The 27,217-nt window shown below is 37.0% G+C and overlaps 1 protein-coding gene across 2 annotated transcripts in view; it reads right to left on the reverse strand.

Moving 5' to 3' along the window:
• NBAS (NBAS subunit of NRZ tethering complex) overlaps window positions 1-27,217 on the reverse strand; it is a 178,875-nt gene that overhangs the window by 130,573 nt on the left and 21,085 nt on the right. For both annotated transcript variants that reach the window (XM_035320545.1, XM_035320544.1), the window contains exons 12-22: window positions 23,884-24,012; window positions 23,147-23,210; window positions 21,286-21,479; window positions 19,912-20,169; window positions 19,032-19,157; window positions 16,330-16,481; window positions 15,415-15,549; window positions 15,064-15,142; window positions 12,988-13,092; window positions 12,581-12,717; window positions 249-332 (exon numbers count right to left, since the gene is read on the reverse strand). In XM_035320545.1, coding sequence (XP_035176436.1) covers window positions 249-332; window positions 12,581-12,717; window positions 12,988-13,092; window positions 15,064-15,142; window positions 15,415-15,549; window positions 16,330-16,481; window positions 19,032-19,157; window positions 19,912-20,169; window positions 21,286-21,479; window positions 23,147-23,210; window positions 23,884-24,012 — 1,463 coding nt within the window. The remainder of the gene's footprint in view (window positions 1-248; window positions 333-12,580; window positions 12,718-12,987; window positions 13,093-15,063; window positions 15,143-15,414; window positions 15,550-16,329; window positions 16,482-19,031; window positions 19,158-19,911; window positions 20,170-21,285; window positions 21,480-23,146; window positions 23,211-23,883; window positions 24,013-27,217) is intronic.

The raw sequence follows: 27,217 nt of genomic DNA on the forward strand, positions 1-27,217 counted from the left end.
AGGTATGCCTAATTCGTGCTTTCCATCTGTTATTCCCACAAAAAGGCAGTTACACGATCCATTAATGCTGCTATGAAAATGTTATGGTTTACAACTTCCAGTAAGATACTCTTCACAAAAATCAGTGAACGTAACAGTGTAATGTAAAGACTACTTGGTCATCCAATATCATTAAGAAAGCTCAAAACACAAACTAGCATGCACAAAAGTGAGAAATTAATCTTACTATTTACTGCATTTTAACCTACCTGCATTCTGCTTTTTCACACCAGTCTTCTTCACGATGTTTCTGTTCATTCCAAGGAACAATTTTCAATGTTCCCTGCTTGTAACTGATGTAACAGAAAATGGAATGCAAATTTAAAAAAAAAAAAAAAAAAAAGTGAAAAAAGTGATGACATTCAATTAATGGAATACAAAGTACATGCAAGTATTTCAGTGAATTCATGATAAGCATGTCATTTGATTACAGTGCCAGTTCCTTAAATTTATCACTTCTTAATGCAACTATACAAGTACAATTTTACCTGTAGGATATTATCTGTACAAACACATATTCTACCTGTGTCATTTAAGGTACACTAAAAAATTCAGTATCATCTTCTTACTGATTACGTCTTTAAAAGAAGAAAGTCACTACAAAAGAATCTTTACGGCTTCATGGTTAGTATCCTGACTTCATACATTACCACAGAAGACTGAATGTGTGATAACCTACAATCTTCACAGTTTTTGTTTTTTTTAAAAAAAGCAATTTTTCAACTTTTAACACACATCCTTGTATTGAACCAAAACAAGATATGCCCTGCTGTACTGATCTTCACAATTAAGTTTAACATGGTTTTCTGACTACTAACACTTGAAGTGAAACATTTTCTACATACTGAGGTTGAAGAAAAAAGTCCATTTGAGATAGAGATTAAGAACAGCACAAGTTATTACTAGAACGATTAGTTTCGGCTTGCTATTGTAGGCTACTTGTTTAAGCAGCATGAAACCTGAGAAAACCATACTGAGACATGCGGAACATAAACTAAGGAGAAAGGGAAGAGCCTTATAGGCTCCGGCACTTGTAGAAATAAGAAACAAACCACATAAAAAGTAAAAGCATTCAAGTCTCAGCACACTGGAGTAATGAGATATTTTAAATCTCATTCATTTTCTCCCAACCCTGATAATAAAAAAGCATTAGTAATACTGCATGGACAATCCCTATTTACAAGTTATCTGATACTCTATTGAATAGCAGCATTGTAACATAGTAGCTTAAAAAGAAACACTCTTCCAATACACAAATCAATTTCACAACATAAGAATCAAAATAAAAAACTATAAATCAGTAACTCCATCTCAGTTAGCAAGTCACTAAATGCATATAAAGATGTTAAACAAAGCATCTAACTGCCCTTCCCTGTGTACACAAGCATTTTTCCAAGGTCACCCATCCTTCCTTTCTCTGCTTTATGCACAATAATATTCTGTGTTTTATCCATTGTGATTCCAACCTTCCACATGATATATGCAGTAGAAGTAAAGCAATAAATTGGCCTGTATGCTACTAAAGTGAAAAGAGAGGAAGTAAAAAATGGAAAACAACTAATTCTTATGTCTCAGGCATAGTAACGTCTCCATTTCAACTCTAGTTCAGCTACATGAAGTTGAACAAAGGCCTCCACAATTACGTTTTAATCAGAAAGAAGCACTGCATCAGAAAAGATGCACACATTTCAGGTGTGTGGTTTTTTTTTGTTTGTTTGTTTTCTTAACGTCTTCAATAACAGATTTTGCATTAATTAAATATTAATATATAAAACGGGGTTCATAAACTAAATGAATAAGGCACACATGAGAACTTTATTATGGAAGGCTCAGTTTGTAGAGAACAAGCTGAAACATCAAAGAAAAAAAAAAGCCAAAGTGCAATAACATTCCCTTCTAAAATATAAAATCAAGATGGGCAGGTCTTTATATTATAATCAATAACGCTCTCCTTTTCTATGTTCTATTAAACAAAAAAGGAAATGGACAAAATTTTACTGTCCAAGACCACTACTTTTCATAGGTTCTCCAGCAACACTTTTCTGTCCACTTCACAGTAGGTTTGAGAAGATGTTTCAGATTGGGTTGTGTTTTCTGTCCTAATATTAACACAGCTTCTTAAGGCAAGGGGGGAAGACAGCAGAAAACAAACAAGAGTTGCATTTTAGAAGCCATTTACAAGTTTTTTTGCAGCTTTACCTGCAAAATTGTCATCTGAGGTCTAATACCAGCTATCCTTCAGCCACAGACAATTCTAAGCCAAAGTATTACAACTACCCTTGCAAAACAACAGTAAGAGGAGATTTTAGGACAGCAGCTCTGATTTCATGATATAGACAGTTTTTTTCCCCAAACTTTACTACACGTACTAATACTCTAACTGCTGTTCTGCCTCCAAGAATTGTAATGCAAAGACTTCTCAAAACTGACACACATCTTCTTTCTTTCTTTCTTTCTTTCTTTTTTTTAAAGGGCTAAATATACTGCTGCTATCCCTCCGTATGAGATGTGAAAAAAAAAAAAAATGGCAACTTGCTGAGGAAGATCTGAGTCCATTACTATTCCCAGGTTTCTCCCTTTGACAGTTCCTCTGTTTCCCTTCCTTTTACCTCCAAAAACCATTAAGTGAGGAAGTGATGTGCAATTCGGCCTCTCTACTTAAAAGGATGTGATACAGGGAAAGTGGTAAAGTGCAGAGACAGACAATTTAAATGACCACAGGTAAGAAATGCGTGATCTTTCCTTTTGTGAAAGCCTGAGCAGATTGAGAAGTGTTGGAGGAAAGAAACCAACTCATGTGCTTTTTTTTTTTTTTTTTTTTTAATGAAGCTGCTTACTTTTTCCATGTCACTTAAATAGAAAATGGCATTTCACTGTTTTTACTTCTTACAACATTACAAGTATTGATGAGACTAGCAGGGCTTCATTCAAAATGAAATGCAGCAGATACTAGCTTATACCATGTACATGTAAGCTCTTAACTACCTACTGCCCAACAGAGGATAAAAAAAATGCGTACTTGGTTTCACAATATCAAGTCTTAGAATAAAGTGTCATAAAGTTAATTACACGTCTAGAAAATACCTAGTTCAGGACTATTTGAGCCATATGTTAAAGTTTCTTGAGAAACTTCAGGTAAACGTGGCAATGTGCTTACCCATATCACTTTTTTTCCTCCCCTTTCGCAGTGCCTATTGGCCATTTGCCTTCAGGCCAAATCTAGCAAGACCAATCTCATGTTTCACCAAAGGGTTTTTGCAGGACTGAAACCTACAGTTGCCCATACACATCAGTTCGAGAAGTTCTATAAGCTTACTTCAAAAGTTTTTCATAAAAGCTTATTAGGAGACTTCACCACAAAATACTGAAGAGTAGACTTTTTGATTCACATGAAAAAGTCATCACACAGTGCAATCTTAAATGGAAACTTTCATTCCATCCTTTTCCCCTTCTCACAGCAGAAAAAGTTAAATACTTTGAGTCAGGTGTATGGAAAAGCGACCAAAAATTCTTTTGAAACTATTTTCTGCTCTGCCTTGATTTGCCATTTCAGAAGTATTCAGGATCACCATAGAAATACACTGAGAAAGTAATTTCAGACTTTTAACATTCTCAGCAAGAAGCAAATAGCAATCAGCACCTATGTTCTCTAAATGCTTAAAGAAAACAACAGCAAAAAAAATGTGTAACTGTAAAGTATCTTATCCTAGTAGAATTATGCAATTTTAAGAAGTCAGTCTTAACAGACATGTTTCTTCCCAAGCTAAATTCACAAAGCACACACACACGGAGCTGCTTATTTCACTCACCTCCTCAGCAATTCAAAAAAAATTCACAACTCCCTCCTCTCCCCTATCTGACTGCATTCTGCCTTCCTTGCTTTCTCTTTTCTGAGCTCTTTTCTAAAGGGTTTAGAAAATCCCTTTGCATATCAATTCTAACACAAGGACTGAAATAAAGCAGTCCTTATTTATGCTACCAAAGGATAGAAGATCAAGGTACCTAAGCATTTCACAAAGACAAAAAAAAAAAAAAAAAAAAAAAAAAAAAAGGCAATTAAAGAGCTGTATTTATCTCAACATTTACCACAAAGCTTTTTTTCTTAACTGATAGTTATGTTTTAGTTTAGACACCCCCTTCCCTCAAAATTCTATATCAGTAACTACAACAACACATGCAGAAAAGAGTAACAAAACTCTGGAATTGTGACTGATATCAGCTGAGAAACAGTGAGTTTAGAAAGATTTCAGGCATTAAAAAACCACAGCATTCTGCAAACCCAAAAGCACTGAATGCAAATGAGACTGAGAAGAGGAAGAGATAGGAATGTAAGTAAGTATATGCTAAGAGGCAGGGTTTCCATTTTTCTACCGTTATTTTGTTTACAATACAGAGGCAGCAAACTTAGCACCGCTGGAACACACAGAACTACAGCACAGAATACATAATTCTGCCTGGTCTGGAAGGAAATTCAGCATGCGCAAGTAGCTTGCTGTATGGGGAACACACAATCTATGCTACTGCATCGAGCATTCATTAAGCTCTCCGCCTATGCTATGCAATTTTACAGCTTTGCTCTAGAAACTGGAATTCCACAGAGGTCAAAGACTGTACTTAAAAACAGAGTGAGCACCCAAAATTCCAGATGCTGGAACAGATCTCTACAGTCACTACGGCAGGCATCCTTTTCCAATTAAAAGAAACTATCAGGTGCAACATACCTAACTCTACACAAAGATTACCTAGGAGTTCCTTTTTGTAGAGCCTTTTTTCTTCTTTTCTCAGCAACTGTTTCTCCCATCCATGCCCCCGTCTATTTTTTTTAAAACATTAGAGTAAATATGATTGGTGCTCAGTAAATTGACAAATGAGGGATGTATTCAACTCTATTTCTGCAAAAAGAGCTGATTTTTCCTTTATTGCTCTTTCCACTCTATTGTTTGCATCAGGTTGCCAACTCTTCACATTCTTTGCTTTGATAGAAGAGGCCCATGCTATTGTAGCTTCTGTACCTTACCAACTGCATTCATTCAAACCTGCAGATTATTTTTCTCTCCAAGGACAATTCTTTCTATTGCCAATGGTAACTCTGTGTTTGATTATATTGTTTTGCTTTGTTTTTGTTTATTTTTCCTTCTTCTTTCTTTCAATGTATTTCATTCAGGGGAACTGTCTGAGATTCTTTCCGCTGAGGATTTGATTTATTTTAGTTTTCCTTTGTATAACTGTGCAAATTGAATCCAGCCTGGAAAACAAAAATCAGTTCACCCCAACACACTTATGAAACAGTATCTTTTTGCTGAAAGACATGTACATTTTGAAAAGAGTGGATTTTTTTCTTCAAAATATTTGGGGAGCAGATGAATCTTTGCCTTTTTTAAATTTTATCTCTCATTGCCTGAAAAAAAAAATGAGAAAATACTAATTCTGTATTTGAAAGCTTGCATGTTACATACTGGAATAGCACACAGTGCATTTAAATGAGACAAGTACTGACTAATATGTTAAGAGAAAAGGTATATAGGAAAAATGCTGAACAGCAAAATTTCCTTCAAATGGTTTTGTTATCCACTCAAAAATTGTTTGAAGAATGTACTTAATTCTTATCTTATTAAATTTTATTTTTAAATAATCTCCTATATGTTTTGTGATAAGCCATATAAAATGCTGAACCTTCAAATATTCTTTGACCCCTGATGACACTGCTCTGGGCTGAACAAACCAAGGGATCTCAGTTTCTTCTCTTACATCTTCCCCTCCAGACCCTTTGCCACCTTCACAGCTCTCCTTTGGACACTCTCTAATAGTTCTGTGTCTTTCTTATATTGTGATTCCCTAAACTGCACACAGTACTGGAGGTGAGGCCACACCACCACACAGAGGAGCGGGACAATCCGTTCCCTCAACTTGCTGGCAGTGCTGCGCCTGATGAACCCCAGGGTACGGTTGGCCCTTTTAGCAGCTATGGCTCACTGTTGACTCTGATTCATCTTGCCATTGACCAAAGCCCTCAATATTTTTGTGGGGCAGCTCTCCAGTCTCTCATGCCCCAGTCTGTCCATAAGTCCAGGTGCAGAATCCAGTATTTGCTCCTGTTAAATTCCATACATTCCCTGTTTCCAATGGGAAAATAAATCCCAGTTTCTGTTGCTCTGCAATTCTTATGGCTCTGAAAATTTTATATTATAATCATTCTAGAACTGCAGATGAAATACAGTAAGAAATACATCCCAGACACATTGTCTGAAACAGCTATATGTACACATTTGTATTTTTCGTACTGCATGCAGACATGGGACAGTTTAGTAATGAATGAGTAAGCAACTACAGAATCGACTATGTGTATTTTTAGGTTTCCCATTACTCAATATATTACATGACACAAAAGCGATAGGCAGAGAGGCAGGCATTGCATTTTCAAGGAGTATACATATGATGTGAAAAATTAAGTAGCAGCAAAGCACAGCTAGTGCCTGAAACAAAGTGCTAAAAGCATCGAACAGTTAAGGAAAACTGATCCACATTAAATGGTGGAAAAGGTATCCCAGCAGCTTTTGGCTGCCACGGTTAGCTACACTTCAGAATTCCTACCGTGCACATTTCAGTGACAGGTCTTTTGAAGCAACTCTGCCACCAGAGAAAAACGTACTATCTGATTTTGCGTAAACAAATGAAATTACTTGTTAATGATTTGGTTATCCTCTTATGCAATCTGGAAAGAGAGGAGACTTTTTCCTCGTAAAGCACCCTGGGCTGAATAATCTAAGTATCAGAAATGTCAATCAACACTATTCAAAAACATTTTAGAAGCTTGTTGTGTTTTTTTTTTGTTGGTGATGGTGGTAGCGGTTGTGTTTTTCTTTGATATATACAACTGAAATTGTGAGGGAACAGCTTTCACAAAATGAAAATATGCTACTTTACAGACACAGGTGAACTCCCAGTCTGCTACCTCATAGTGAAAATACTTCTTTAGTACTGTACATTTATAAAGCATAATGAATGTTTGTGGAAGAGATTTGATCCTACACTCTGTAAAAAAGGCTACAAACAAGACAATAACAGCAATACAATTTCAGAGAATAACACAGAAGCCAAGTCAAGGTACAGTTCAGGAGTACACATGCAAAACAGTATGCATCATGGCAGATGGAGGTAGGACAAGTTAGGCACAAACACACCAGAAATAAAAAGAAAATCCTGTTACGTCTACAAACAACAGCCACAGTTGTACACATCCTATACAGTAAGGCATTAGAAAATTGCTGCTGGGCAACCCTGTGACCCGCTCCCAGCTGAACAAACCCAGCCCCCCAGCCCTCAAGATGTTTGGGGATCTTAATGTCCCTCTTCTGAACTTGCTCCAATTCACTGATATCTTTTCCTGCACTGGGTCCTCAGTATCCTAGATGCAGCTGAATGAGTGCTGTAGTCTGACTGCTCCATCTCCACCTGGCTGTGCTTCTGTTCATGCAGGCCAGGACACTTTTGGCGTTCTCTGCTGCCAGGACATGCTGCTGGCCGATAACCTGCTTGTGTGTCTCTTTTCAACAGAGCTGCTGCCCAGCTAGTCAGTCTCCATCCTTTATTGCTGCAATGGTGTCTTCACTTGCGAAAGCAAGGCTTTCCTTTTGCCTTTGCTGAATTCCCCAGAGCTCTTGCTGATCCATTCCTCCAGTTTGCCTAGGTCCCTCTGAATGGCAGCTCTGCCTAAGCATAGCAGTTCTTGTGAAATTTCCCATCTCCCTTGTCAACAGCTCATGTTCTCCATAGCCTCTCCATTGCTTCAAGTTCTCATTCTCATCTTTAAAAAAATCCACAAGACTAATACCTACAATAATTTCACCAGCTTACTTTCTGCAGCATCCTTTTAGCCAAAGGGATTTGTCCCTGAAGATCCACAGATCCCCACATATGCCAGTTTTCAGAAGAGCTTATCTTCCTCCAAACCACTGCTTTAATTTTTACACAGACCACAAGAACTTTCTGCACTCCTACCAAAAGTCAGTCCAAAGAGGAGGCTGAATACTGTCACGTAAATTTAATCTTCCCCTCAAAACCTGATTTTTCTAACTCGCAGTAGGTGAGATTTGTGATTTTTTTTTAAGCATATCCTTGAAATTAGTATTAACTACATTGATCCTTTACTTCTGAACCACTTTGTGTTTTCTTTTCCCCCTCTTTCCCTTTGTGTTAAGGATTGCATATAAATAAGAATGGCATAAGTTTTATCTCATGGTAACGCTATACAAATGAATACAAACAAAAAGAAGAAAACTGACCATGGGATGAATTATTTAAAGATGAACACTTCTGAACTACTTTAAGAACAAAAGCGGTTCAGCAGAAGAGAAAAACTAGTATGAGACAACTAGTAGTCTATATTTAACAGTTCTGTAGATGTTCAGTCACACTGATTACATACTGAGAAAAGAAGACATGAAGATAGAATCACTTTGTTGAGACTGCAGTGCCACAGGCAATAACTAAAGACCTCATTCAGGAGAATATACCATTCTGCAAAGGCAAAGTTAACTGCTTACAAACCTCACAGTTTAATTACATAGTATTTTTCTGCTCACAGACGAGCATGGAATTTTTCAGTGTTTAAAAGTTTCACTTTAAGTTTTTAAAAGATATTTCCATTCCTACCCCAGAGCATCAGCCAAATGGAGTTCATTCACAACTCTCCATTAAAAATTCACTGTAAGCCATGACTGAAAAACAGTATTTGTAGAAGTTCAGAGTTAAAAAAAAAAAAAAAAGTGACTTCTATATGCCTCTCCTATCTTAAAGTGAAGGTTTTTACTACTGGTGAAATGTGCAATATACAAGAACTATGGCTATTGAGGGAGCCATACATTTGAATTTCCCAACTTCTGTGAGTTTCAAGTGTGAACTGTATTGTTGCAGCATAACAGTTAAATGTAATAAGGATAAGAAAATTAAAAGAGAATGAGAAGACTCAGGTTATGTATTTACAACAGCAGTACAGCATTATATTCCTATGAGATCACCTTGAAAAACCTCAGGGCAATAGCCTTAACCATAAACTGAGAATGCTAGCTACAGTTATTAAAATAGAGATTAGAAAGAGTTATCAACTGCTCTGAATACATGAACTTGTATAACCCTCACACTGGTTCTCTTGACAGATTAAGACTCTGCACCTGATGGATCTTTGAGAAGAAACATGAATCCCAATGACGCAGACCTGTTACAGATTCAGGAGTCATCATTATACAAGAAGCTGAGAAATAATATGAAAAGTGAAAGAAGTAGAAAAACATTATAATCACAATCCTGCAAAACACATTACTAGGTAACTTCAGTCCATCACAGTGTTGGTTTGAAGTTGACAGGCATGTAGAGCCATGGGTGTATCTTAGTATTTCTGATTCCTTCTCAGCTTCAGGGAGCTGTTGCGGTTATGTAACTCCCAGTCCTTTTAAACATTCTCATGAATGCATAAATCAGTCACTAGAAACCTGAACAGTTCTGAGAGTGATCACCAAAAGGTGCTAAGCTACAAAACATGCAGTAAAAATTGTGAAAAAAAAAAAGACATCTATCACCTGAGATGTTTTACAAGCAGACAAGGAAAAAAAAATACACATTTCCTAACAACCTGACCCAGAAGACGGAAAAAAAAAATCTACATCTTTTTGTATTTGTTATGCCAACTTCTTGTTAACTGATTAAGCCTTAAAGTTTTTTGAGACAGTAGACTCTAACGCCATCCTACCGTAGATAATGTGCCTGTAACAAGACTGAAACCTGCTTTACGCTCTATAGGATGCGCTAGCAAAACAGGCATTTATTTCCCTGAGTACTGAGTTTACTACCTACAGCTTAACTTGAAGCACCAAAAAAAAATGAAATGACAGTCATAATGCAATCTTTACAAAAATATTTCTCATATCTAAATATGAGAAATAAAAATGCATTCTTCAGATGCAGCACTTTTATGTGCATTCACATCGGTGGCGGTGTACAGCAAACAATTATATACCAATGCCTTTCTGTTGTCAAAAGCTAGAGGTGCCTACTTGCCCCATCTCACTCGCCTCATGCTCAAATAAGGCAGCACCTACTAGCATTCTCAATTTTTTCCTCATCCAGATTCTCCTAGAGATGAACGAACTAACTGTAGGAACACAGAGCAAAGTGAATTTCCGAAAGAATAAGCCACCTCAGAAGCCTAACTCATAACCAATTCTCTTATCTTTTATTGTGCTCCATAAACACAGGAAATAGGAAAAACTCCCAGCAGTACTTTATTCCCCCTGCTTCCCTTTTGCAATATTTTCCTTTTGTTCACATGCTTATTACAGTCAGCACTCAAAAGTTTTTAATATTATGTGGGAATGAAATAATTTCATAACTTGAATCACAACCTTGTTCAATCAGTTCATTTAAGACAAATTTTTATCTGCATGCTCTGTTCTACAGAGAAGTAAAGCTACACAGCACGTTCTTCTAAAGCGGAATTCACAGCAAAAACTGCATATCTACGGACTGCCAGCAATTCTGTTCATACTAGTTCCCACTTCAAAAAAATTATGCTAGAAATGAAAGACCTAATAAACTCATTTACAATCATGAAGTACTAAAGCTATATTTGATTCACACGGATGCATTTTGATTCATGTGAATTCTCAGAAGCTGACTGGAAGAAAAATAAAAATTATTCCATTTAAGAAAAAACTAAAATTAATATGAAATCAAGTCTAGACTTAAGTAAACTCAGGTTTATTTCATTCGTAGATTATTCTCAATCATAGATACTTTCATTAGTAAATATTTCATATTATTACATTAATATGATAGAGCTTTTTTGAGTGTGTCTAGCAATACTGTTAGTAATCAGCTTTGCAACATGCTTAACAATTTTAGAAACAAGGTTAAATCAGATGTATAAAAATCTAATGAGTATTTCCTGTGTACGTGCTATTTGTTCTCATTTGTGTTTTGCACTTATACAGTGTTATCTACTCTGAACTTGCAGAAAAGCACAAACCTGAACATATCTGCTGATCCTAGCACTGCCAGGTTCTCTCCAATCTGCCAGGGGTATAAAGATTCAAACTACATACTTCCATTCTTCAGCAGTAGACAAAACTAAGTTTTTAACTCATAACTTCACATCTTCACTACTAGAACAATGGTGAAATATTTTAATATTTAAACCTTAGAATATTACCTGCTAGCACATAAGTCAGTTTCTTAAGCAAACCAACCAAGCAACTGCAGCAACAAAATAAAAATAAAGAAAAATCTTTCAGAGAAAAGGAAAGCCTGTTTGCAACAAAAAAAATCGTAACATTTCAGAAAAGCCTTCCTTCCTCCCTCCCTCTCAGACTACAAATCTTATTAAAACAAAAGAGAAAATTTAGAATCTATCATCCCAATTTTATAAACATTGCAGTAGTTTCTTCCTGTGATTTTGTCACCTTACAGAAAAAGGTAAAACAAGTGTTTTCACAACATAAATAATGCATTCCCAATATTATCAAAATGATAAAAAGGGCACTAAAAAAGTACTTGATATCAAGAAATAAAGGCTAATTTCTACTCAGAAAAGGTAAAAGTGATAAGCACTATAAACCAGGAAAAATATCAGGGGAATAAATATATGAATAAAAACTCTTCGGCATGGAGAATTACTCAAAATTGTACAGTTAAAACTTCAAAGTGAAAATTCTAGCTATAATGTTGGAAGACTACAAATAAAAAATAAGTATCTATTAGCTACTCCAAAAAAAGTATCTTTCAAAAAAAAAAAAGGCTTCAAAAGTCCCAATGCAAAATATTAAATAATGAAATTTCCCCAATTCCTTATAAGAACTGAGCAATATATTTCAAAACTAATTTTGTACTGAAGTGTTTGAAAGAATCACCCTAGAAGCAAAAATTTCTTCTAATTAATACACAAAACATTATTACGATGTTCAAAAAGACACTTAGGAAAATTTGTATGAATAATTAACATAAAATTGACAGTAAACTAACATTTATAAGCTCAAGTGAATGAAAAGTCTGGATGTAAGACTTCTTCTAATTCTACCTTTGTAAAGAGAGTAACAATCAGTGACAAGAAGATTAATGAGTTTGAAGTTATTGCCTCCTTAAAGGTTAAATTGCATTTAGAAACAAATCCAGAAGAATATAATATTTACGTTCCTTCTAAGGAGCTAAATACTTGTATTTTTAGCCTCTTAATGCTGGCTGTTACTACAAACCACTTACATACTTAGATTTTTACAGGTATAAATACAGGTAGTTCCACATCAGGAAAGGACATGCTTCTTCTTTTGGGTAATGGAGAAAAGTAAAGCTAGCTTCCTTGCTTGTAAATAACCAGAAGAGATAAAAAAAGCTTCCATAAATGGCACAAAATAAAACAGAAAACAAAGACAGAACTGCTCTCTTGACTCCAGGAAATAACTAACAGCAGATCACCACAAATGGAAACCAATTTATGTATAGAGCTAACTTTTAGTTTTTAATTTTTTTTTTTTTTAAACTGATGTATTCTTACCAAGCTTCAGGCAACAAGAAAGCATATTCATGTGGTGAAGTAGTCTCCGGGAAATTGGAGAGAATTGCTTGTCTATGTGGAAGCAAAGCTGATCCATGGAAAGTGAACAAGATTTCCAGGGCTCTGACATTGCTTTCCTAAAGAGAAAAACAATACGTTGTGGAACTAGTTTAGGGCTGATACAGACTGAAACTGAGCAAGTAATGTAAGTTTAGATCACACAACATTTAAGATTTTCCTCAGCAATAAGGAGAATTAGCTCAGGGTCACTGATTGTAAATAAATAAATGCAAACAAATACACCCTCCAATTCTTAAATTTCCATTGAGATTCAACCAAGTTCAACAGAAAAAATATGCACTTAAGTCAAAGAGTCAAAAAAGTACATTACGGTAAAATATTAATACCCGAGCATAAGTTCGTGCTGAAAGCACAATATTCTGATTTCTGAACTTCTTGAAGAATTCACCATCATAGTGCTGTTTAGCTGCATGAGGTCCTCCAAGGATTTCCTTTAAAAAATATTAGAGAAGACTTTTTTTTTATACAAGATTTACAAAAGCATAAAAAATGTGTTTATCATACAATGATGAAGCATCAGTTATACCTGGAAAACATGGGAGAGGGGTTAGTTTTTGTTTTTCCTTTTTTTTAAAAAAAAAATTTATCTCTGTATGAAAAACATTTGTTTTTTACTAAAGCTATGGCAATTCTCTACATTATTTGAATTAGGGTGTAGACAACATTAGTTACAAAGGGATTTCGTAAAAATCACAACTTAAATGGTACCAACTGCAAAAGTTCAGTTTAGAGAAACTAAGCAAAACATAGTTTTCAATTCCAAAAAGTTTCACTTCCATAACTCATGAAAGAAAAATAAGATTTACTAGAGAATCTGAATAGTACTTCCTAATTAGACTGACTGAGGGAGCTTCAAAGCAATAATAATCCTGCATCAATTCCACATTTCATGTTGTTGCTTAAGTTATTTCCTACACTCAAAACTGTTCAATTATTCAAGACACATCAGATTTCCCCTCTGACATTTTACTTTAACGTCATATTCATGTGTAAATGCCAAGTGCACTTAATACCAGCTAACATGCACTCTATACTGTACATGACTATTCCTGAAAAAGGGGAAAACAGTCTGTGTTTTGCTGGCAGACAGCCACAATATGTTCAAAACAGGCTTCTGCCCAGCTATGCTTCTCAAAGCTAAAAGCTAGCCATTTGCAACCTTGAAGCACAAGAAATGAGGTAGTCTGATGTAGTGGGTTTACATGGCAAGGTTTTGGTAGCAGGGGGCCATAGAGGTGGCTTCTGCGAGAAAGATCTAGAACGTTTGGTAAGGGCCCCACTGCTGACTAGAGCTGAGCCAATAAGTGATGTTGTTTTGCACCTCTGTGAGAGTATATTTAAGACAGGAAGAAAAAAAAAAAAAAAAACACTGCGCCACACAGCAGCTGGGAGAGTGAGAGGAGTGAGGATCAGCCTTGCAGGCACCAAGGTCAGTGAAGAAGGAGGGGGAGAGGTAGGGAGCAGAAGTCCCCTGCGGCCTGTGGTGAGGACCATGGTGAAGCAGGCTGTCCCCCTGCAGCCCATGGAGTACCACGGTGGAGCAGGGTTCCACTCTGCAGCCCGTGGAGGAGACCATGGTAGAGCAGGTGGACCTGCACTGATGGAGACTGCGGCCTGTGAAAGACCCCTGCCAGAGCAGATGCCAGGCTGGAGCTGCAGCCCATGGAAAGGAGACCCTGCAGGAGCAGGTGACCTGGCAGGAGCTGCTGCCCGTGGGGGACCCAGGTTGGAGCAGTTTGCTCCCGAGGGATGGACCCCGTGGTACGGACCCATATCTGGAGCAGTTCTTGAAGAGCTGCTGCCTGTGGGAAGCCCACGCCGGATTCAAGTTCAGCAAGGACTGCATCCCGTGGGAGGGACCCCACAGCACAGGGGACGAAAGTGACCAAGAAGGAGCAGCGGAGAACAAGTGCTATAGCCTGACCATACCCCATTCCCCCGTGCTGCTCAGGTGGGGGGAGGTGGAAAAAGGGCGGATGGGGGGGAAGGTGCTTTTGGTTTCTTTCCTTTGTTTCTCGCTTCTCCGGATTGTTAGTAATAGACAATGAATCTTACTATCTCCCTATGTTGAGTCTGTTTTGCCCGTCACAATAATTACTGTGCTATCTCCCCATCCTTATCTCAACCCTTGAGTCCTTTTCATCCTATTTTCTCCCCGCTCCTCTTTGAGGAGTGGGAGTGAGAGTGGTTGTGGTGGAGCTCAGCCACCCACCCAAGTAAAACCACCACACCTGAACAGAAAACAGCTTACATTTCTCAAGTGAGAGACCTACATTTCAACAAGACTATGAATGTTAATACTATAACATACAAAAAAATACAACGATGCGACAAAAATGTTACAGGAGTATCTGTGTAATGACAATTCAAAAGAACTTAAGTCAGTTACCAAGTTCCCTTACCTCGTAGGTTTCAAGGCGATCAAGATAAATTAACAGCTTCAGCCTGCTACGGCAGAGTTCTTTTTGTTCCAGCGTTAGCCTGTTAACAAAGCAAGAATTTTCACATTTACAATTGATACTGTATATCGTATACATATGAAGACAACAGCTACATATTCCAATGATTTCATGCACTGGAGAATATTGAGAAGTGAAGTAAATTGAGAACTTCAATAAAATATAACACCAAATAAAACACTGCACCACTTTTCTATCACGAATAACGTACATAAGAATAACTATGTTCTTGCAACTCCATAGTTATAGTAAGTCTACAAGTCTGAATAGAACGTGGCTTAACACTGCGTTTACTTTGAAAAGTTTACTGATAACAGCAGTTCTCGATGCTTCCTGGACTCTTTTTCCTTTCTAGCATCTGTTTCTTCATCTGCTGACAAGAAGTCTTCATAGGGAATTTCAGTGTCCACCTCACCTGGTAAGATAAATCTGGAGGACATAAACAACAACCAAATCAACACTGATACAAACAAGAAAAGATATGAAGAACATATTGCTGAAAAAGCATGTTGACACAGTTTTCTATTTGTCTTGACTAAAAATCTAAACTTTCATAGAAAATTATAACACTGAATTTTGCTATTTTAAGACGCCCAGCACAATCAAACAAAAGGCATTGAGAAGCAACTCTTCGAACCCCCACCTCTAAAAAAAAAAAATACCCACAACTATGGTGGTAAAAGCTTCTAAAGTCTACAGGTAACACTGAAATGGGCAATGTTTCTACAACTTACAATTGTAATAGATCACTGGATGAAGAGAGAACATCCTATTCCTGCACCAGGAACTGAATGCCAAAGAGAATTGTCTCTGCATACATTTACCTACTGACCCAATCCTCCCACTGCATTTTGCTTTGCTCCCCTCCCCACTTAAACAACAGAATGTTATCACAACAATCAAGACATACAATAAAACATCTTCACTGGGAGTAGCTGCAGCTACCAGAAGAGACAGCAGAAACAGTCTCTCAGAAAAATCAAGACATCAGAAGTTCTTTGTAATGGAAAAGACAACGGGCATCCAGACATAAGGGAAAACTCATTATAAAAGTACTTTATCAAAGGTAAAATGGGAATAAACACCTTGTAGACATCTATAGAATAGTTTGATTCAGAGCACTGTATTTTTCAATGCCCTGTGAAAGCATCTTAATATTTTCACTATTAGTTCATTTAGGAGGAAAAAAAAAAACAACTCTTCCCAAACCTTCCACCATCTTCTCCTTTTCCTATGGCCACAAGAGCCTCCAAGTCTGTGCCTTTCAAGCCATACTGTAGTAACTTCTTCGCAGCATCCACATTCTCTGGAACTCTTTCCAAGCATTCATGAAGAACCCACGCACGCTTCTTAATTTTGCTCTGTCCAAGACAAAAACATAGGCCTAACGTTACATGTTTCAATCCAGAGCAATAAAAACAGAAATGTTAAGTAGAAGAAACACGTTAGAAGACTTTAAGAAAACATCAAGTTTATCTGGTAACTGGCCAACGTGAACACCAAACAAAAAGGGAGATGAGGAAAATACCCCACAAACAATCTACAGTTCTGTTCAATCAGTATGTGGACTTTGTTTTGTTCAGTTAATGCAATGGAGTTAATTCTCTTTGCAGGGCTCTCTACGACTTTGTTTACTAGCTAAAGAAAAGCCTCCAGCACAAGAAACTGCATCCTGAAGGAAATCAATGGTCACTGAATATAGCCCACCAATACAAAGAGAAGCAAAGAATGCAAAAAAAAACAAACATAATTCCCTCAGAGTTTACATGGCAAAAGAGCGCACAAATGACAAATGATCATAGCAGACCATTCACAACAACAAGAACATAGAATCACAGAATTTTCTAGGTTGGAAGAGACCTCAAGATCATCAAGTCCAACCTCTGACCTAACACTAACAGTCCCCACTAAACCGTATCCCTAAGCTCTACATCTAAACGTCTTTTGACGACCTCCAGGGATGGTGACTCAACCACTTCCCTGGGCAGCCCGTTCCAGTGTCTAACAACCCTTTCAGTAAAGAAGTTCTTCCTAACATCCAACCTAAACCTCCCCTGGCACAACTTTAGCCCATTCCTCCTCGTCCTGTCACCAGGCACGTGGGAGAACAGACCAACCCCCACCTCGCTACAGCCTCCCTTGAGGTACCTGTAGAGAGCGATAAGGTCACCCCTGAGCCTCCTTTTCTCCAGGCTGAATAAGCCCAGCTCCCTCAGCCGCTCCTCGTAAGACTTGTTCTCCAGGCCCCTCACCAGCTTCGTAGCCCTTCTCTGGACTCGCTTGAGCACCTCCATGTCCTTCTTGTAGCGAGGGACCCAAAACTGAACACAGTACTCAAGGTGCGGCCTCACCAGAGCCGAGTACAGGGGGACAATCACTTCCCTGGCCCTGCTGGCCACACTGTTTCTTAAACAGGCCAGGATGCTGTTGGCCTTCTTGGCCACCTCAGCACACTGCTGGCTCATATTCAGCCGACTATCAACCATCACTCCCAGGTCCTTCTCTGCCTGGCAGCTCTCCAACCACTCATCTCCCAGCCTGTAGCTCTGCTTGGGGTTATTGTGCCCCAGGTGCAGGACCGGGCACTTGGCCTTGTTGAACTTCATGCAGTTGACCTCGGCCCATCGGTCCAGCCTCTCCAGATCCTCCTGCAGAGCCTTCCTACCCTCGAGCAGATTGACACACGTACCTAACTTGGTGTCATCTGCAAACTTACTGAGGGTGCACTCAATGCCCTCATCCACATCATCAATGAAGATATTGAAGAGGACCGGCCCCAGCACCGAGCCCTGGGGAACGCCACTAGTGACTGGCCTCCAACTGGATTTGACTCTATTTACCACGACTCTGTGGGCCCGGCTATCCAGCCAGTTTCTAACCCAACGAAGCGTGCGCCAGTCCAAGCCAAGAGCAGCCAGTTTCTTGAGGAGAATGTTGTGGGAAACGGTGTCAAAAGCCTTGCTGAAGTCAAGGTAGACCACATCCACAGCCTTTCCCTCATCCACCCAGCGCGTCACTTGGTCATAGAAGGAGATCAGGTTCGTCATAAATTCAACATAAATTGTTATTTCTGCTCCCTAATTAGTATCACTCCTGATTATCCTGTATCAAATGTGATGTTTTGGGGCCAAAGATACAGATGTTATAGATTTCGTGCATTCCCCAACAGGGCTTGAGTTATTCTCAATATCTGTCTCTTCTGTCACAGATGACCATAGACACAGAGTGGTCACAAAGTATTATTGGCTTCATATGCCAATCTTCAGTTGAGATGACATAGTATATGGAGAATGGTTACTTCGAAAATCTTATTTTGGCATTTTATATGACTTGAAATAAATAAAACTACTTGCTATTTCTCTTGATCTCATAGAAGATTTTGCATCATTGCACCATTAGGTTGTGCATCTTTGATGATGGTTGTCTGCTGAGTTAGGTAAACAAAGAAAACCCATGTTGGATTTTACTGAAACAGTCCAGCCACAGGTCAGATTTAATATAAATTTTGTTATTCAACCTTTGCAATAGCTATGGATACCAACTTAACATTCCCACATGATTTTCTAAAATACCTGGACTTTATTTAAATGTATTCCATTTCTAATTATTATTCATTTGCCGTGAAACAATCTACTGCTACATGTGGGAAAGAGATTATATTAGAGCTATTAACTGCAATTAGAAGATATTCCAAAGGAAAGATTTCCATTAACTTTTAAGGTCTCTGAATCAAGCCTTCATTTAAATTAACAAGATCACTCTCTCACACATGACACACAAATGGAATTTGCAGGACAGCTCTCCAAACTGCCACCAATTTACGTTGCATAAATTAGAACACAATTCAATTTCTGTAAAGATAACAAAGGCATTCTGAAAAGAAAGCCTAAAAGTCACAAAAACAAACCCACCAAATAGTCTTGAATTGAAGCGACGTTAACAGCTGATTTCCTCCACTGCCTTTGATAAACAAGATCAGAATCAAGGCCATATGCTTGAGCCAAAGACAGAGCTTCTCCATATTCTTCATTATCAATCTGAAAAGCAAACACATGAAAATGAAAGTCTCCACGTTAAACAATCAATTATTAATTCTCTGTGTTGAAACGGGTAGAGGGATAATTACTATGGGTATGCTTAAGCAGGTAGGAAAGTGAATGGCTTATAAGATAGGAATGAGTAAGACCCAGGTCTGACAGAAGCCTTTAGAAAAACAGAGACTTTCTCAATAAAAAGGAGGAAGTTCATGCAACCAGTATGACATTAGCATCTCCTGGAAACTCTAATAACTATTAGACTTGACTGCTTCGCCATCAGAACTGAAATATCCTAAACAAAGTACTGCCTAGAATAGTCTTCAAGATGAAGAAGCATCTCTTCTGTGATAAAAATGTCCAAGGACTACTTTTTATGTACATTATATGTGAAAAAACATGCATGCCAATTACATTAATATCAGAGTGTAAGTTAACCCATTCTCTGGACAATAACAAACTGAACTAATTTCTTTCAACATCTCTGCTTAGCCTCTCCATTATTTGTAAACACTCACATGAGCACAATTCCAACACTAACGAAGCACAGTTACCTGCAAACATCTTATTTGAATTATTATGGTTTATAAACAATGGTCACCTACATTAGATAATATAGCCCACTTTCAGCTATGAAACCCCCTAGAAATGCGTGCCTAAGTTCCACTGTTAATATAACAAGTATTTTTTAAAGTATTTTTTTAAATACGTCTAAGTAAAGCTCATTATCAGATACAACCTTCCCTTCAATACTCACTTTTCTCTGGTAAAGCTCCTCTGGAGTTGTGGACCTCAAGCTAACAAGGCGGAAATTCTTTGTAATAGTACGTGGACGTTTTCGTGGTGGAGCGAATCGTTCCATTTCTGTCACAAAGTACAGGCCTTGCTTCAGGTAGCTGAAGTATCTGTCCTTTGCAGAATTTTCATCATCAGAGTCAGAGTCATCTTCTCCCTCATCTTCATCACCAGGTCTGCTTTCCAAGCGTAATCTTTTTGGAACAAGTTTTATCTCACACTGCACAGAAAACAATTCTTAGGGGTAGAATACAAAGTTTCCACCTAGTATATTTCATTTAGCTTGGTGAGAATAGAGTACACCTGCGCTTCCAGAACTTCAGATTTCTGCATCAACATTATTCCTCCTTTAAACCCTTTACTTCTCAGGTTGATTAATATTCTCCTTGATTTGAGACTTCATCCTTTACCTACTAAATCAAGGGCAAAGTTTTGTTAATAGTAACCTACTATTGCACTAGATAGACTATCCTACACCACCCAGAGCGTACAGAACTATGGAGACATATTTAATCTCAGTACACTGTTACATAGCTTACTCCACCAGTGTATGAGAATGTTTTCAACTCTTAGCTAAGCACAAGTATGTATTTCTTTTCAATACAAATGTCATCTCAGACTATTCTTCCTTATGTTCTTCTTCCTACAACATGCAAGTCACTGGCTATATCTGATTTCTAGAATAATAAACCTTTCCAAAAACATACATGCAAGCTTTGGTACACATTGAGATATTCTGACAAATATTTTTTTTTGTTCGTTTAAGATGTTTAAGGCCTATTTTAGTGCAAGTCTTAAGAAACAGCCAGTTATGTTTCAAAGAAAACTTCTGGTTAAATTCACTACCAAATTTATGTCCTACTCCTGTCTGGAATCCTACTAAGGATTAACAAAAAAAAAAAGATCAATCCCTTGCACAACTTGATCTTAATTTCAATTTGTTCCGTATTTCTTTTAAATAGACTCAAGAGGCACCTGTTTCAAAATGGGAGAGGGGTGCAACATTCTTGCAGTATTCTTCAAATGCACTAACAAAGAAGCAGTGAAAACTGACTGTTGACACAAACTGTTTCCTGCAGAATTTCCTTTCCCTTCATTCAGACTCGGGCTTCTACAAGTTTTTTCATCTGCTGTCTATATAACAACTTAATTGCCAAGTAACTTAAAGACAGTTGAATTGCAGGATGTTCAGAATTGTCTGCCTAGAGATAAGGAAGCAGAATCACTTTTCCTATTAATGATCGTGAACATACATATGCACACAACATCCTTAGGATTACATATACAAAACTGAATTATTTCTATTGCTTTCCAGAATTAAGTGTGTATTCTTCACCTCCAGACTTAGAAATCCTCCATCATGAGCTGAAGTGACCTGAGGAGAACTCTCAAACCATTCACATGACTTTCCCAGCAAGTTTCTTAACGTCTTGACTGATGACACAGTTAACGCACCAGAGCAGCGAGCCAGAATCACAGAGTTATGTGCCCACCAATTTACATCTATCAGTGGGTAATAGGATTCTTTATCTAAAAGAAAGAAATAAGAAAGCATAACATAAGATAATTTTAAACACCAGATAAGAACTGAAGTGGCTTCTATTAAAAGATTTCATCTGATGGCCTAATTTAACAAACATTTTATTATTTTATATGCATCCTTACTTCACTAAGTTTGCATTTTGGGACAACTGCAGTTTACTGAAATCACTTCTGCATTAACTAAAGTTGTTATGGGAGGAGGGGGAAATCAATTTTTGACTTAACCTAAGTATTCTTCTTTAATATTATTTAGAAAATATTATTATTATTATTATTATTATATTTTAACTATAATAATATAATAATATATTAATTATTTAATTATAATATTAAATTATTAATTATTAAATTAAAAATTAAATTAAATTTTAAAAAATAAATTATTAAATTAAAATATATAAAATATAAAATTAATTATAATAATATAATAATTATTTTAATATTTAATTATTATTTTAATAATATTTAGAAAAAAGTTCACAGCAAACTGATTTACTTGCAGAAAACGTGACAGAATTTAGATATTTGATAAAGATATTTGATATTTTATACTTCCCAATCCATCCCTGATCAAGTCTCCCTGGCAAGGAATGTTATATTGATGAAACTGAGAACAAGTTACATTGCTTTTGGGGACAAGTGACAACTGTGAACAAGGCTCCTGAAACAGCCTACAAGATTTGGTTGTTAAGAAAATTTAAGCACCAACAAGAAAAAAAATTACCACAGATGAGGATGGAAGCTGGAATCACTTCTAAGATTGTTTGTATTATAATAATTGGGTATTAGGACAAAAATGTTCATCTCAAAGAGTTAGCTTAATTTAATACATTATCATGACCCACCTCTCTAATAAAAGCCAACCATTACCCAAAAAGGACAGAGAAATAGATCAGCTGATTACTTTTCTGCTACTTCAGTGCTTAGTTAGCAGGCTACCCATAAAGACCAGAAGAATTAACCCAAAAAAAAAATCACCAAGAAAAACAGCACAAAGAAGCAGAGAGCTTTTAGAAGTATCAGCAAATGGATCACAAATAGCTATTGATGTCTGCACTCTTGGAAGAGTCATGCACTATCTAGGGGATAGATGGCTGCATGCAATTACTTGAATTTTGGGAAAAGAACAGAATACTGACCAAAGGTAAAACCAGCCACAGGACAGAAAGCCCTTTAATTTCAGAGTTTTGAAGTAATCTCTTTATATTCTGTTAGCATTCAAGATTTATTGACATTGACAGAAGAGGTAAAGGTAAATTTAGGTTTTAGACTGTGGACTCTAAAAATGTATTATAATGATTGTAATTTCGTCATTATATTATGATGTAGTAGCTTCTGATACAACCTAAGACAACTGCTTGACTGTTCAGCATTCTAGTCATAATCACATGATTAATAATAAATGAAGTCCTGTACCAGCTGAAATACCCTCTTATTTACGATTAAGGCTACAAGAATATTCCTAGGAGAGGATTTTAAAAAACTATACTGTGACACTCATTTAGCTATGTCATGCTACGAATTCAAATCGTACATACAATCTTGTCAACCACCCTAATTGTGATTTAATTAAGCCATTTCATATCCTTGTATATGTGTATAAATACTTTTAACCACACAGTAATTTAAAGTAACAATTCAACTGCATCACATACCTTTTATTTTCTTTCTTTTTTCACTAGAGAGACTCCAGTCTGGGTTGATTTCATCATAACCTGGCTACATAAACGTGAGAGGAAAAAACAGAAGGATTAATATGCAAGAAGATTTTTATAACACAGACAACCTGCGTATTTACTTCAGTCCTGACCCACTCATTTTTCAGTGAAAACACTCCCAGATAAGTTCAAACCTTTCCTGATCATAAAACATACACCTGCTGAAGAGTTGAACTTTTCTCCAAACAATTAAATTAAGGAAGGGGAAAGGGGAGAGAAGTAAAAGGAAGAAAAAGATACACTACTCATTTCCTTAATACAATTTAACCAGATCCAACTGCTTAACTACAGTTAAGCTACAGTTACCCACCCTGTTTCCCAGGGGTCCGTGTTTGGGCTCATCCTCCTTATTATCTTTATTGATTATTTGCATGAGAGAATTGAGTGTACTCTAACTCAGCAGATGACACCAAGCTGGGGGAAGTGTCGACCTGCTGGAGGGTAGGAAAGCCCTGCAGAAAGACCTGGACAAGATGGGCCAATGTACAGAGGCCAACGGGATGAGGTTCAACATGGCTAAGTGCCAGGTCAGAATACAAGGCTCCTGAGTTTACTGGAATGACAGTATGCAGTTAAAGCACAGTCATCTGAACTTCTCTCATCTCCTAGGAAAACACATCTCCAGCGCATTAAAACATACACCACAAGTTTCTAAACACCTATGTCCCTCTTACCTGGTCAGCTTGGTCCCATTCTCCTTGTTGTCTGAGAGATGGAATAGACCAGATTGTCAGTTTTCCTGAGAAATGAATAGCTGCCAGAAGAGCTCCATCAGGGGAAAGATTCATCTTGAAAATTCCATCCTGCCAAACATTGTCAGCAAAAACAAAAATCTCTTATCTTTTCAGGAAAAAAAAAGGGGTCAACTTGAAAACTGAATATGCTTTAATTTTTTTTTTTTTAAAAGTTAAAATGAAGGTAAAACAACAATTGGAAAAGTATGGAAAAGTAAAAACTACCTATATAAATGAAGAATTCTACAACTGCTAACAAAACTCTGAGAACATGAACTTCTTCATCACATTCTATATAATAAATAAAACCTAAGAACACAGGAGGAAGTCTGCAGGCTGTTTTTAAACCATCTGTTTAGAGAAATCATTCAGCAGCCTCAGTTTTCTATTGTCCTGCCTACATAGTCATCTTCCAAGAAAGATGGCTACCAAAATGCAGCATAGTGCTCAGCTCTCTCTCCCTGGTAGCAGACTTTTGGTTGGGTAACAACAGAGGAAGCAGCAATAGGCCAAATATCAGATTAAGGCCATACTGAAGAAATAATTCAACAATTGTAAGTAAACCTTAAAGCTACAAAACATTACATTACTTCTCCTGGATGACGTTTTCCTTACAGGCAAAATGTAGTGCCTTTGCTCCTAACCATTTCCTTAATATTAAGGATTCATGAATTCCTCTACAATTACAACCGCATCTCTACATTATTTCCATCAGAGAAAATATACACTGGTGTTTAAAGCCAAACTTAGTGCCCTGGCAATGCATAACAGTTTCTGAAAACAGAATTTAGATTCATTTGTGCATGCCACCATCAGGTTCTCAGTCTAGTCTTCACTGAAAAAGAGAAGCACGTAAATTTCCAAAACTTTATATTAATCACAGAATTTGATTTTGTTAGCGTAGCTCACTTTTAAATGCTTTTTAATAAACATTCATCCTATAGTAACACTAAATACTCAGTATCTAGGATTTAGAACTATTCAAGTCTGACACTAATCAATTTTTAAGCAACATCCTCCCCTCTTGGAAAATAATCTCAACATAAGCGAACTATAGATGAGTTACTGGACTTCAATATGATCAAGAAGTTTTAATACAAAATCTACAGCAAGTTAAAAACAGATACCATTTCAAGATGACTTCTTTTGTGGTTTTATTTTGTTTGGTTATTTTAGCTTTTTATTAATATAATTATTTTATTTCTTTGGCTGTGTTAAGTTCTAGCTATGCCACAGAAACAATGATGATCAAGTAATCTGCTCCTTGTTCTCACACTGTTGACTGGTTTGCAACTTACTGAGAGCACTGCTTAAATTCAAGCTTTCAATTTGCTTTTACACAAAATGGAAGGCATATTAAGATTTTTTTTAAAGCAAATTATATTTTTTTTCTAATATTCATAACTCTTAAGTGTTCTCCAATTATGTTCTTAATTATCTAGAGTGTAAATTTGTATTTGTAATTTGTGCAATTTGTATTCTAGTTTCTCAAGGATAGTGCATGTCTACTAAAGGTAATTCTCTTTTTACAAATCAAGTTGCATGCACAGAGTGCTAAGAACAAGAGACTGTTAGAAGACTTAGAAACATATACCTAAAATATATAATCCATTAAGATGAACGGTCAATGGTGCATACCACAGATTTTAACACAGGTTAAATATCTACTTAGTATCGGTAACAACCCTATTGCTGCTTAAATAGCAGCCGTGTGGCTGCTAATACGTTCAAATTTACAACCCAAGCATTGCTATCTACAAAGATTAATCAGTCCTTTGGCAAAGCAGTCAATGCTGCCTTGGTAAACAACTTGTCAACTTCAGGGAACTGCAGAACAAGACATTTAAAGCTTCAGTAGGTTGGCACTCCCTATTTTAAAACTGCCATTTAAGTTACCAATTCTAACAATCTAATCCAAACACAGGTAGTTCTTAAAACCAAGTCCCCTAGCTGCTGTGCCTGTCACATCATCATACTGTTGTCAATTTCCTACTAAGAATGTAAAATATAGCTCACAGATCTAAACTGTAAGCTCAGAAATTAGATTAAAACATTCAGTAACAACAGTTTCTGCTTTCCTTGGTAATTTTGGTATTGGCAAGTGCACTGATGATGAAGTTTAGCACACTTACATTCAGTACTAGCCTTCCAGTAAACTTCCACTTTACTTCAGCCTTCTCTTTTATATTTTCAGTGAAGGAAATAAAAACTCTCCCCATTCTACCCTTGAGAGAGATTCAGAAAGATCTGTTTTCCCCCTCCAACCAAGCATCCAATTTCTTCTTTTAACTAGTCACCTAAACATCCCAAAAATCTATTAAGGTTATTTCCCAAGTCCATATAACTTCATATAAGCCATTTTTCTCTCCACAGGACACAGTGAAGGGTGGGAAGTAAATTCTTTACTGCTCCTTCCTTGTAAACCACATGGGGAAAGCTTTCTAAAAAAATAATACAAGGAGGGAAAGGTGAGGGAATCAAACAAAGGCTATACACAAATACTAAATAAGAGACAGGAGAATGAGGTGCAGATACCACATGGGTAGCCCCAAAGGCATGCAGAAGAAAGCTGAAAGTACTATGCACAAAACCTTAGAAACATAGAAGGCATAAGCCACCACTTCAATCTGATGAGACTTACCGCTCACTCTGTCAAGGGAGAAAAGAATACAAGACACATACCCAGTGTTTGTTTAAGAACAAATTGCTTCTGATCAGCAGTTTTGCTAGTTTCACATGCATCCTGCTAGTAGAAGTTCGACTCATCATAAACTTTTGCAACTATTTAGGAAAACATTTCCATAGTATCTCATAACAGACAGCAACAATTAAGTCTCCATTTTCCCTATCTAAGCCATGAATGATTGATTTGAATTTAATGTATGAAAATTTAGGGCTGTAAGGGAAGTGGGTTTTTGTTTGTTTTCAGGTAGGAGTAAGGTAGTGGAAGCAGCTGGTTTGGGGATATTCGTTCCCCCCCCTCAAGGCATGTATTTGAGGAGGATCAGCACAACAACGAAGTCTCTTTTAGAGCGTACACATGCAATGTTCATTATATTCATTACCAAATAACTAGGTGGCTTTTTGCATCTCCCTTTTTGAATGAAGGTTTACATTCTATTTGAGATTGAACTCTGCTTCACTAAAACTGTTCCAGTCATTATGCTGGAAACACCAACATTCAAGCTTCAGGAGATGAACTAATAGGATTTTCAAAAAAGCCACAGAAGCTACTCCATTTAAAATTAAAAGCTTACTATTTTTGATAAGCTTT

This window comes from Oxyura jamaicensis, chromosome 3 (assembly GCF_011077185.1).
Source record: "Oxyura jamaicensis isolate SHBP4307 breed ruddy duck chromosome 3, BPBGC_Ojam_1.0, whole genome shotgun sequence".
NCBI classification, from domain to species: domain Eukaryota; kingdom Metazoa; phylum Chordata; class Aves; order Anseriformes; family Anatidae; genus Oxyura; species Oxyura jamaicensis.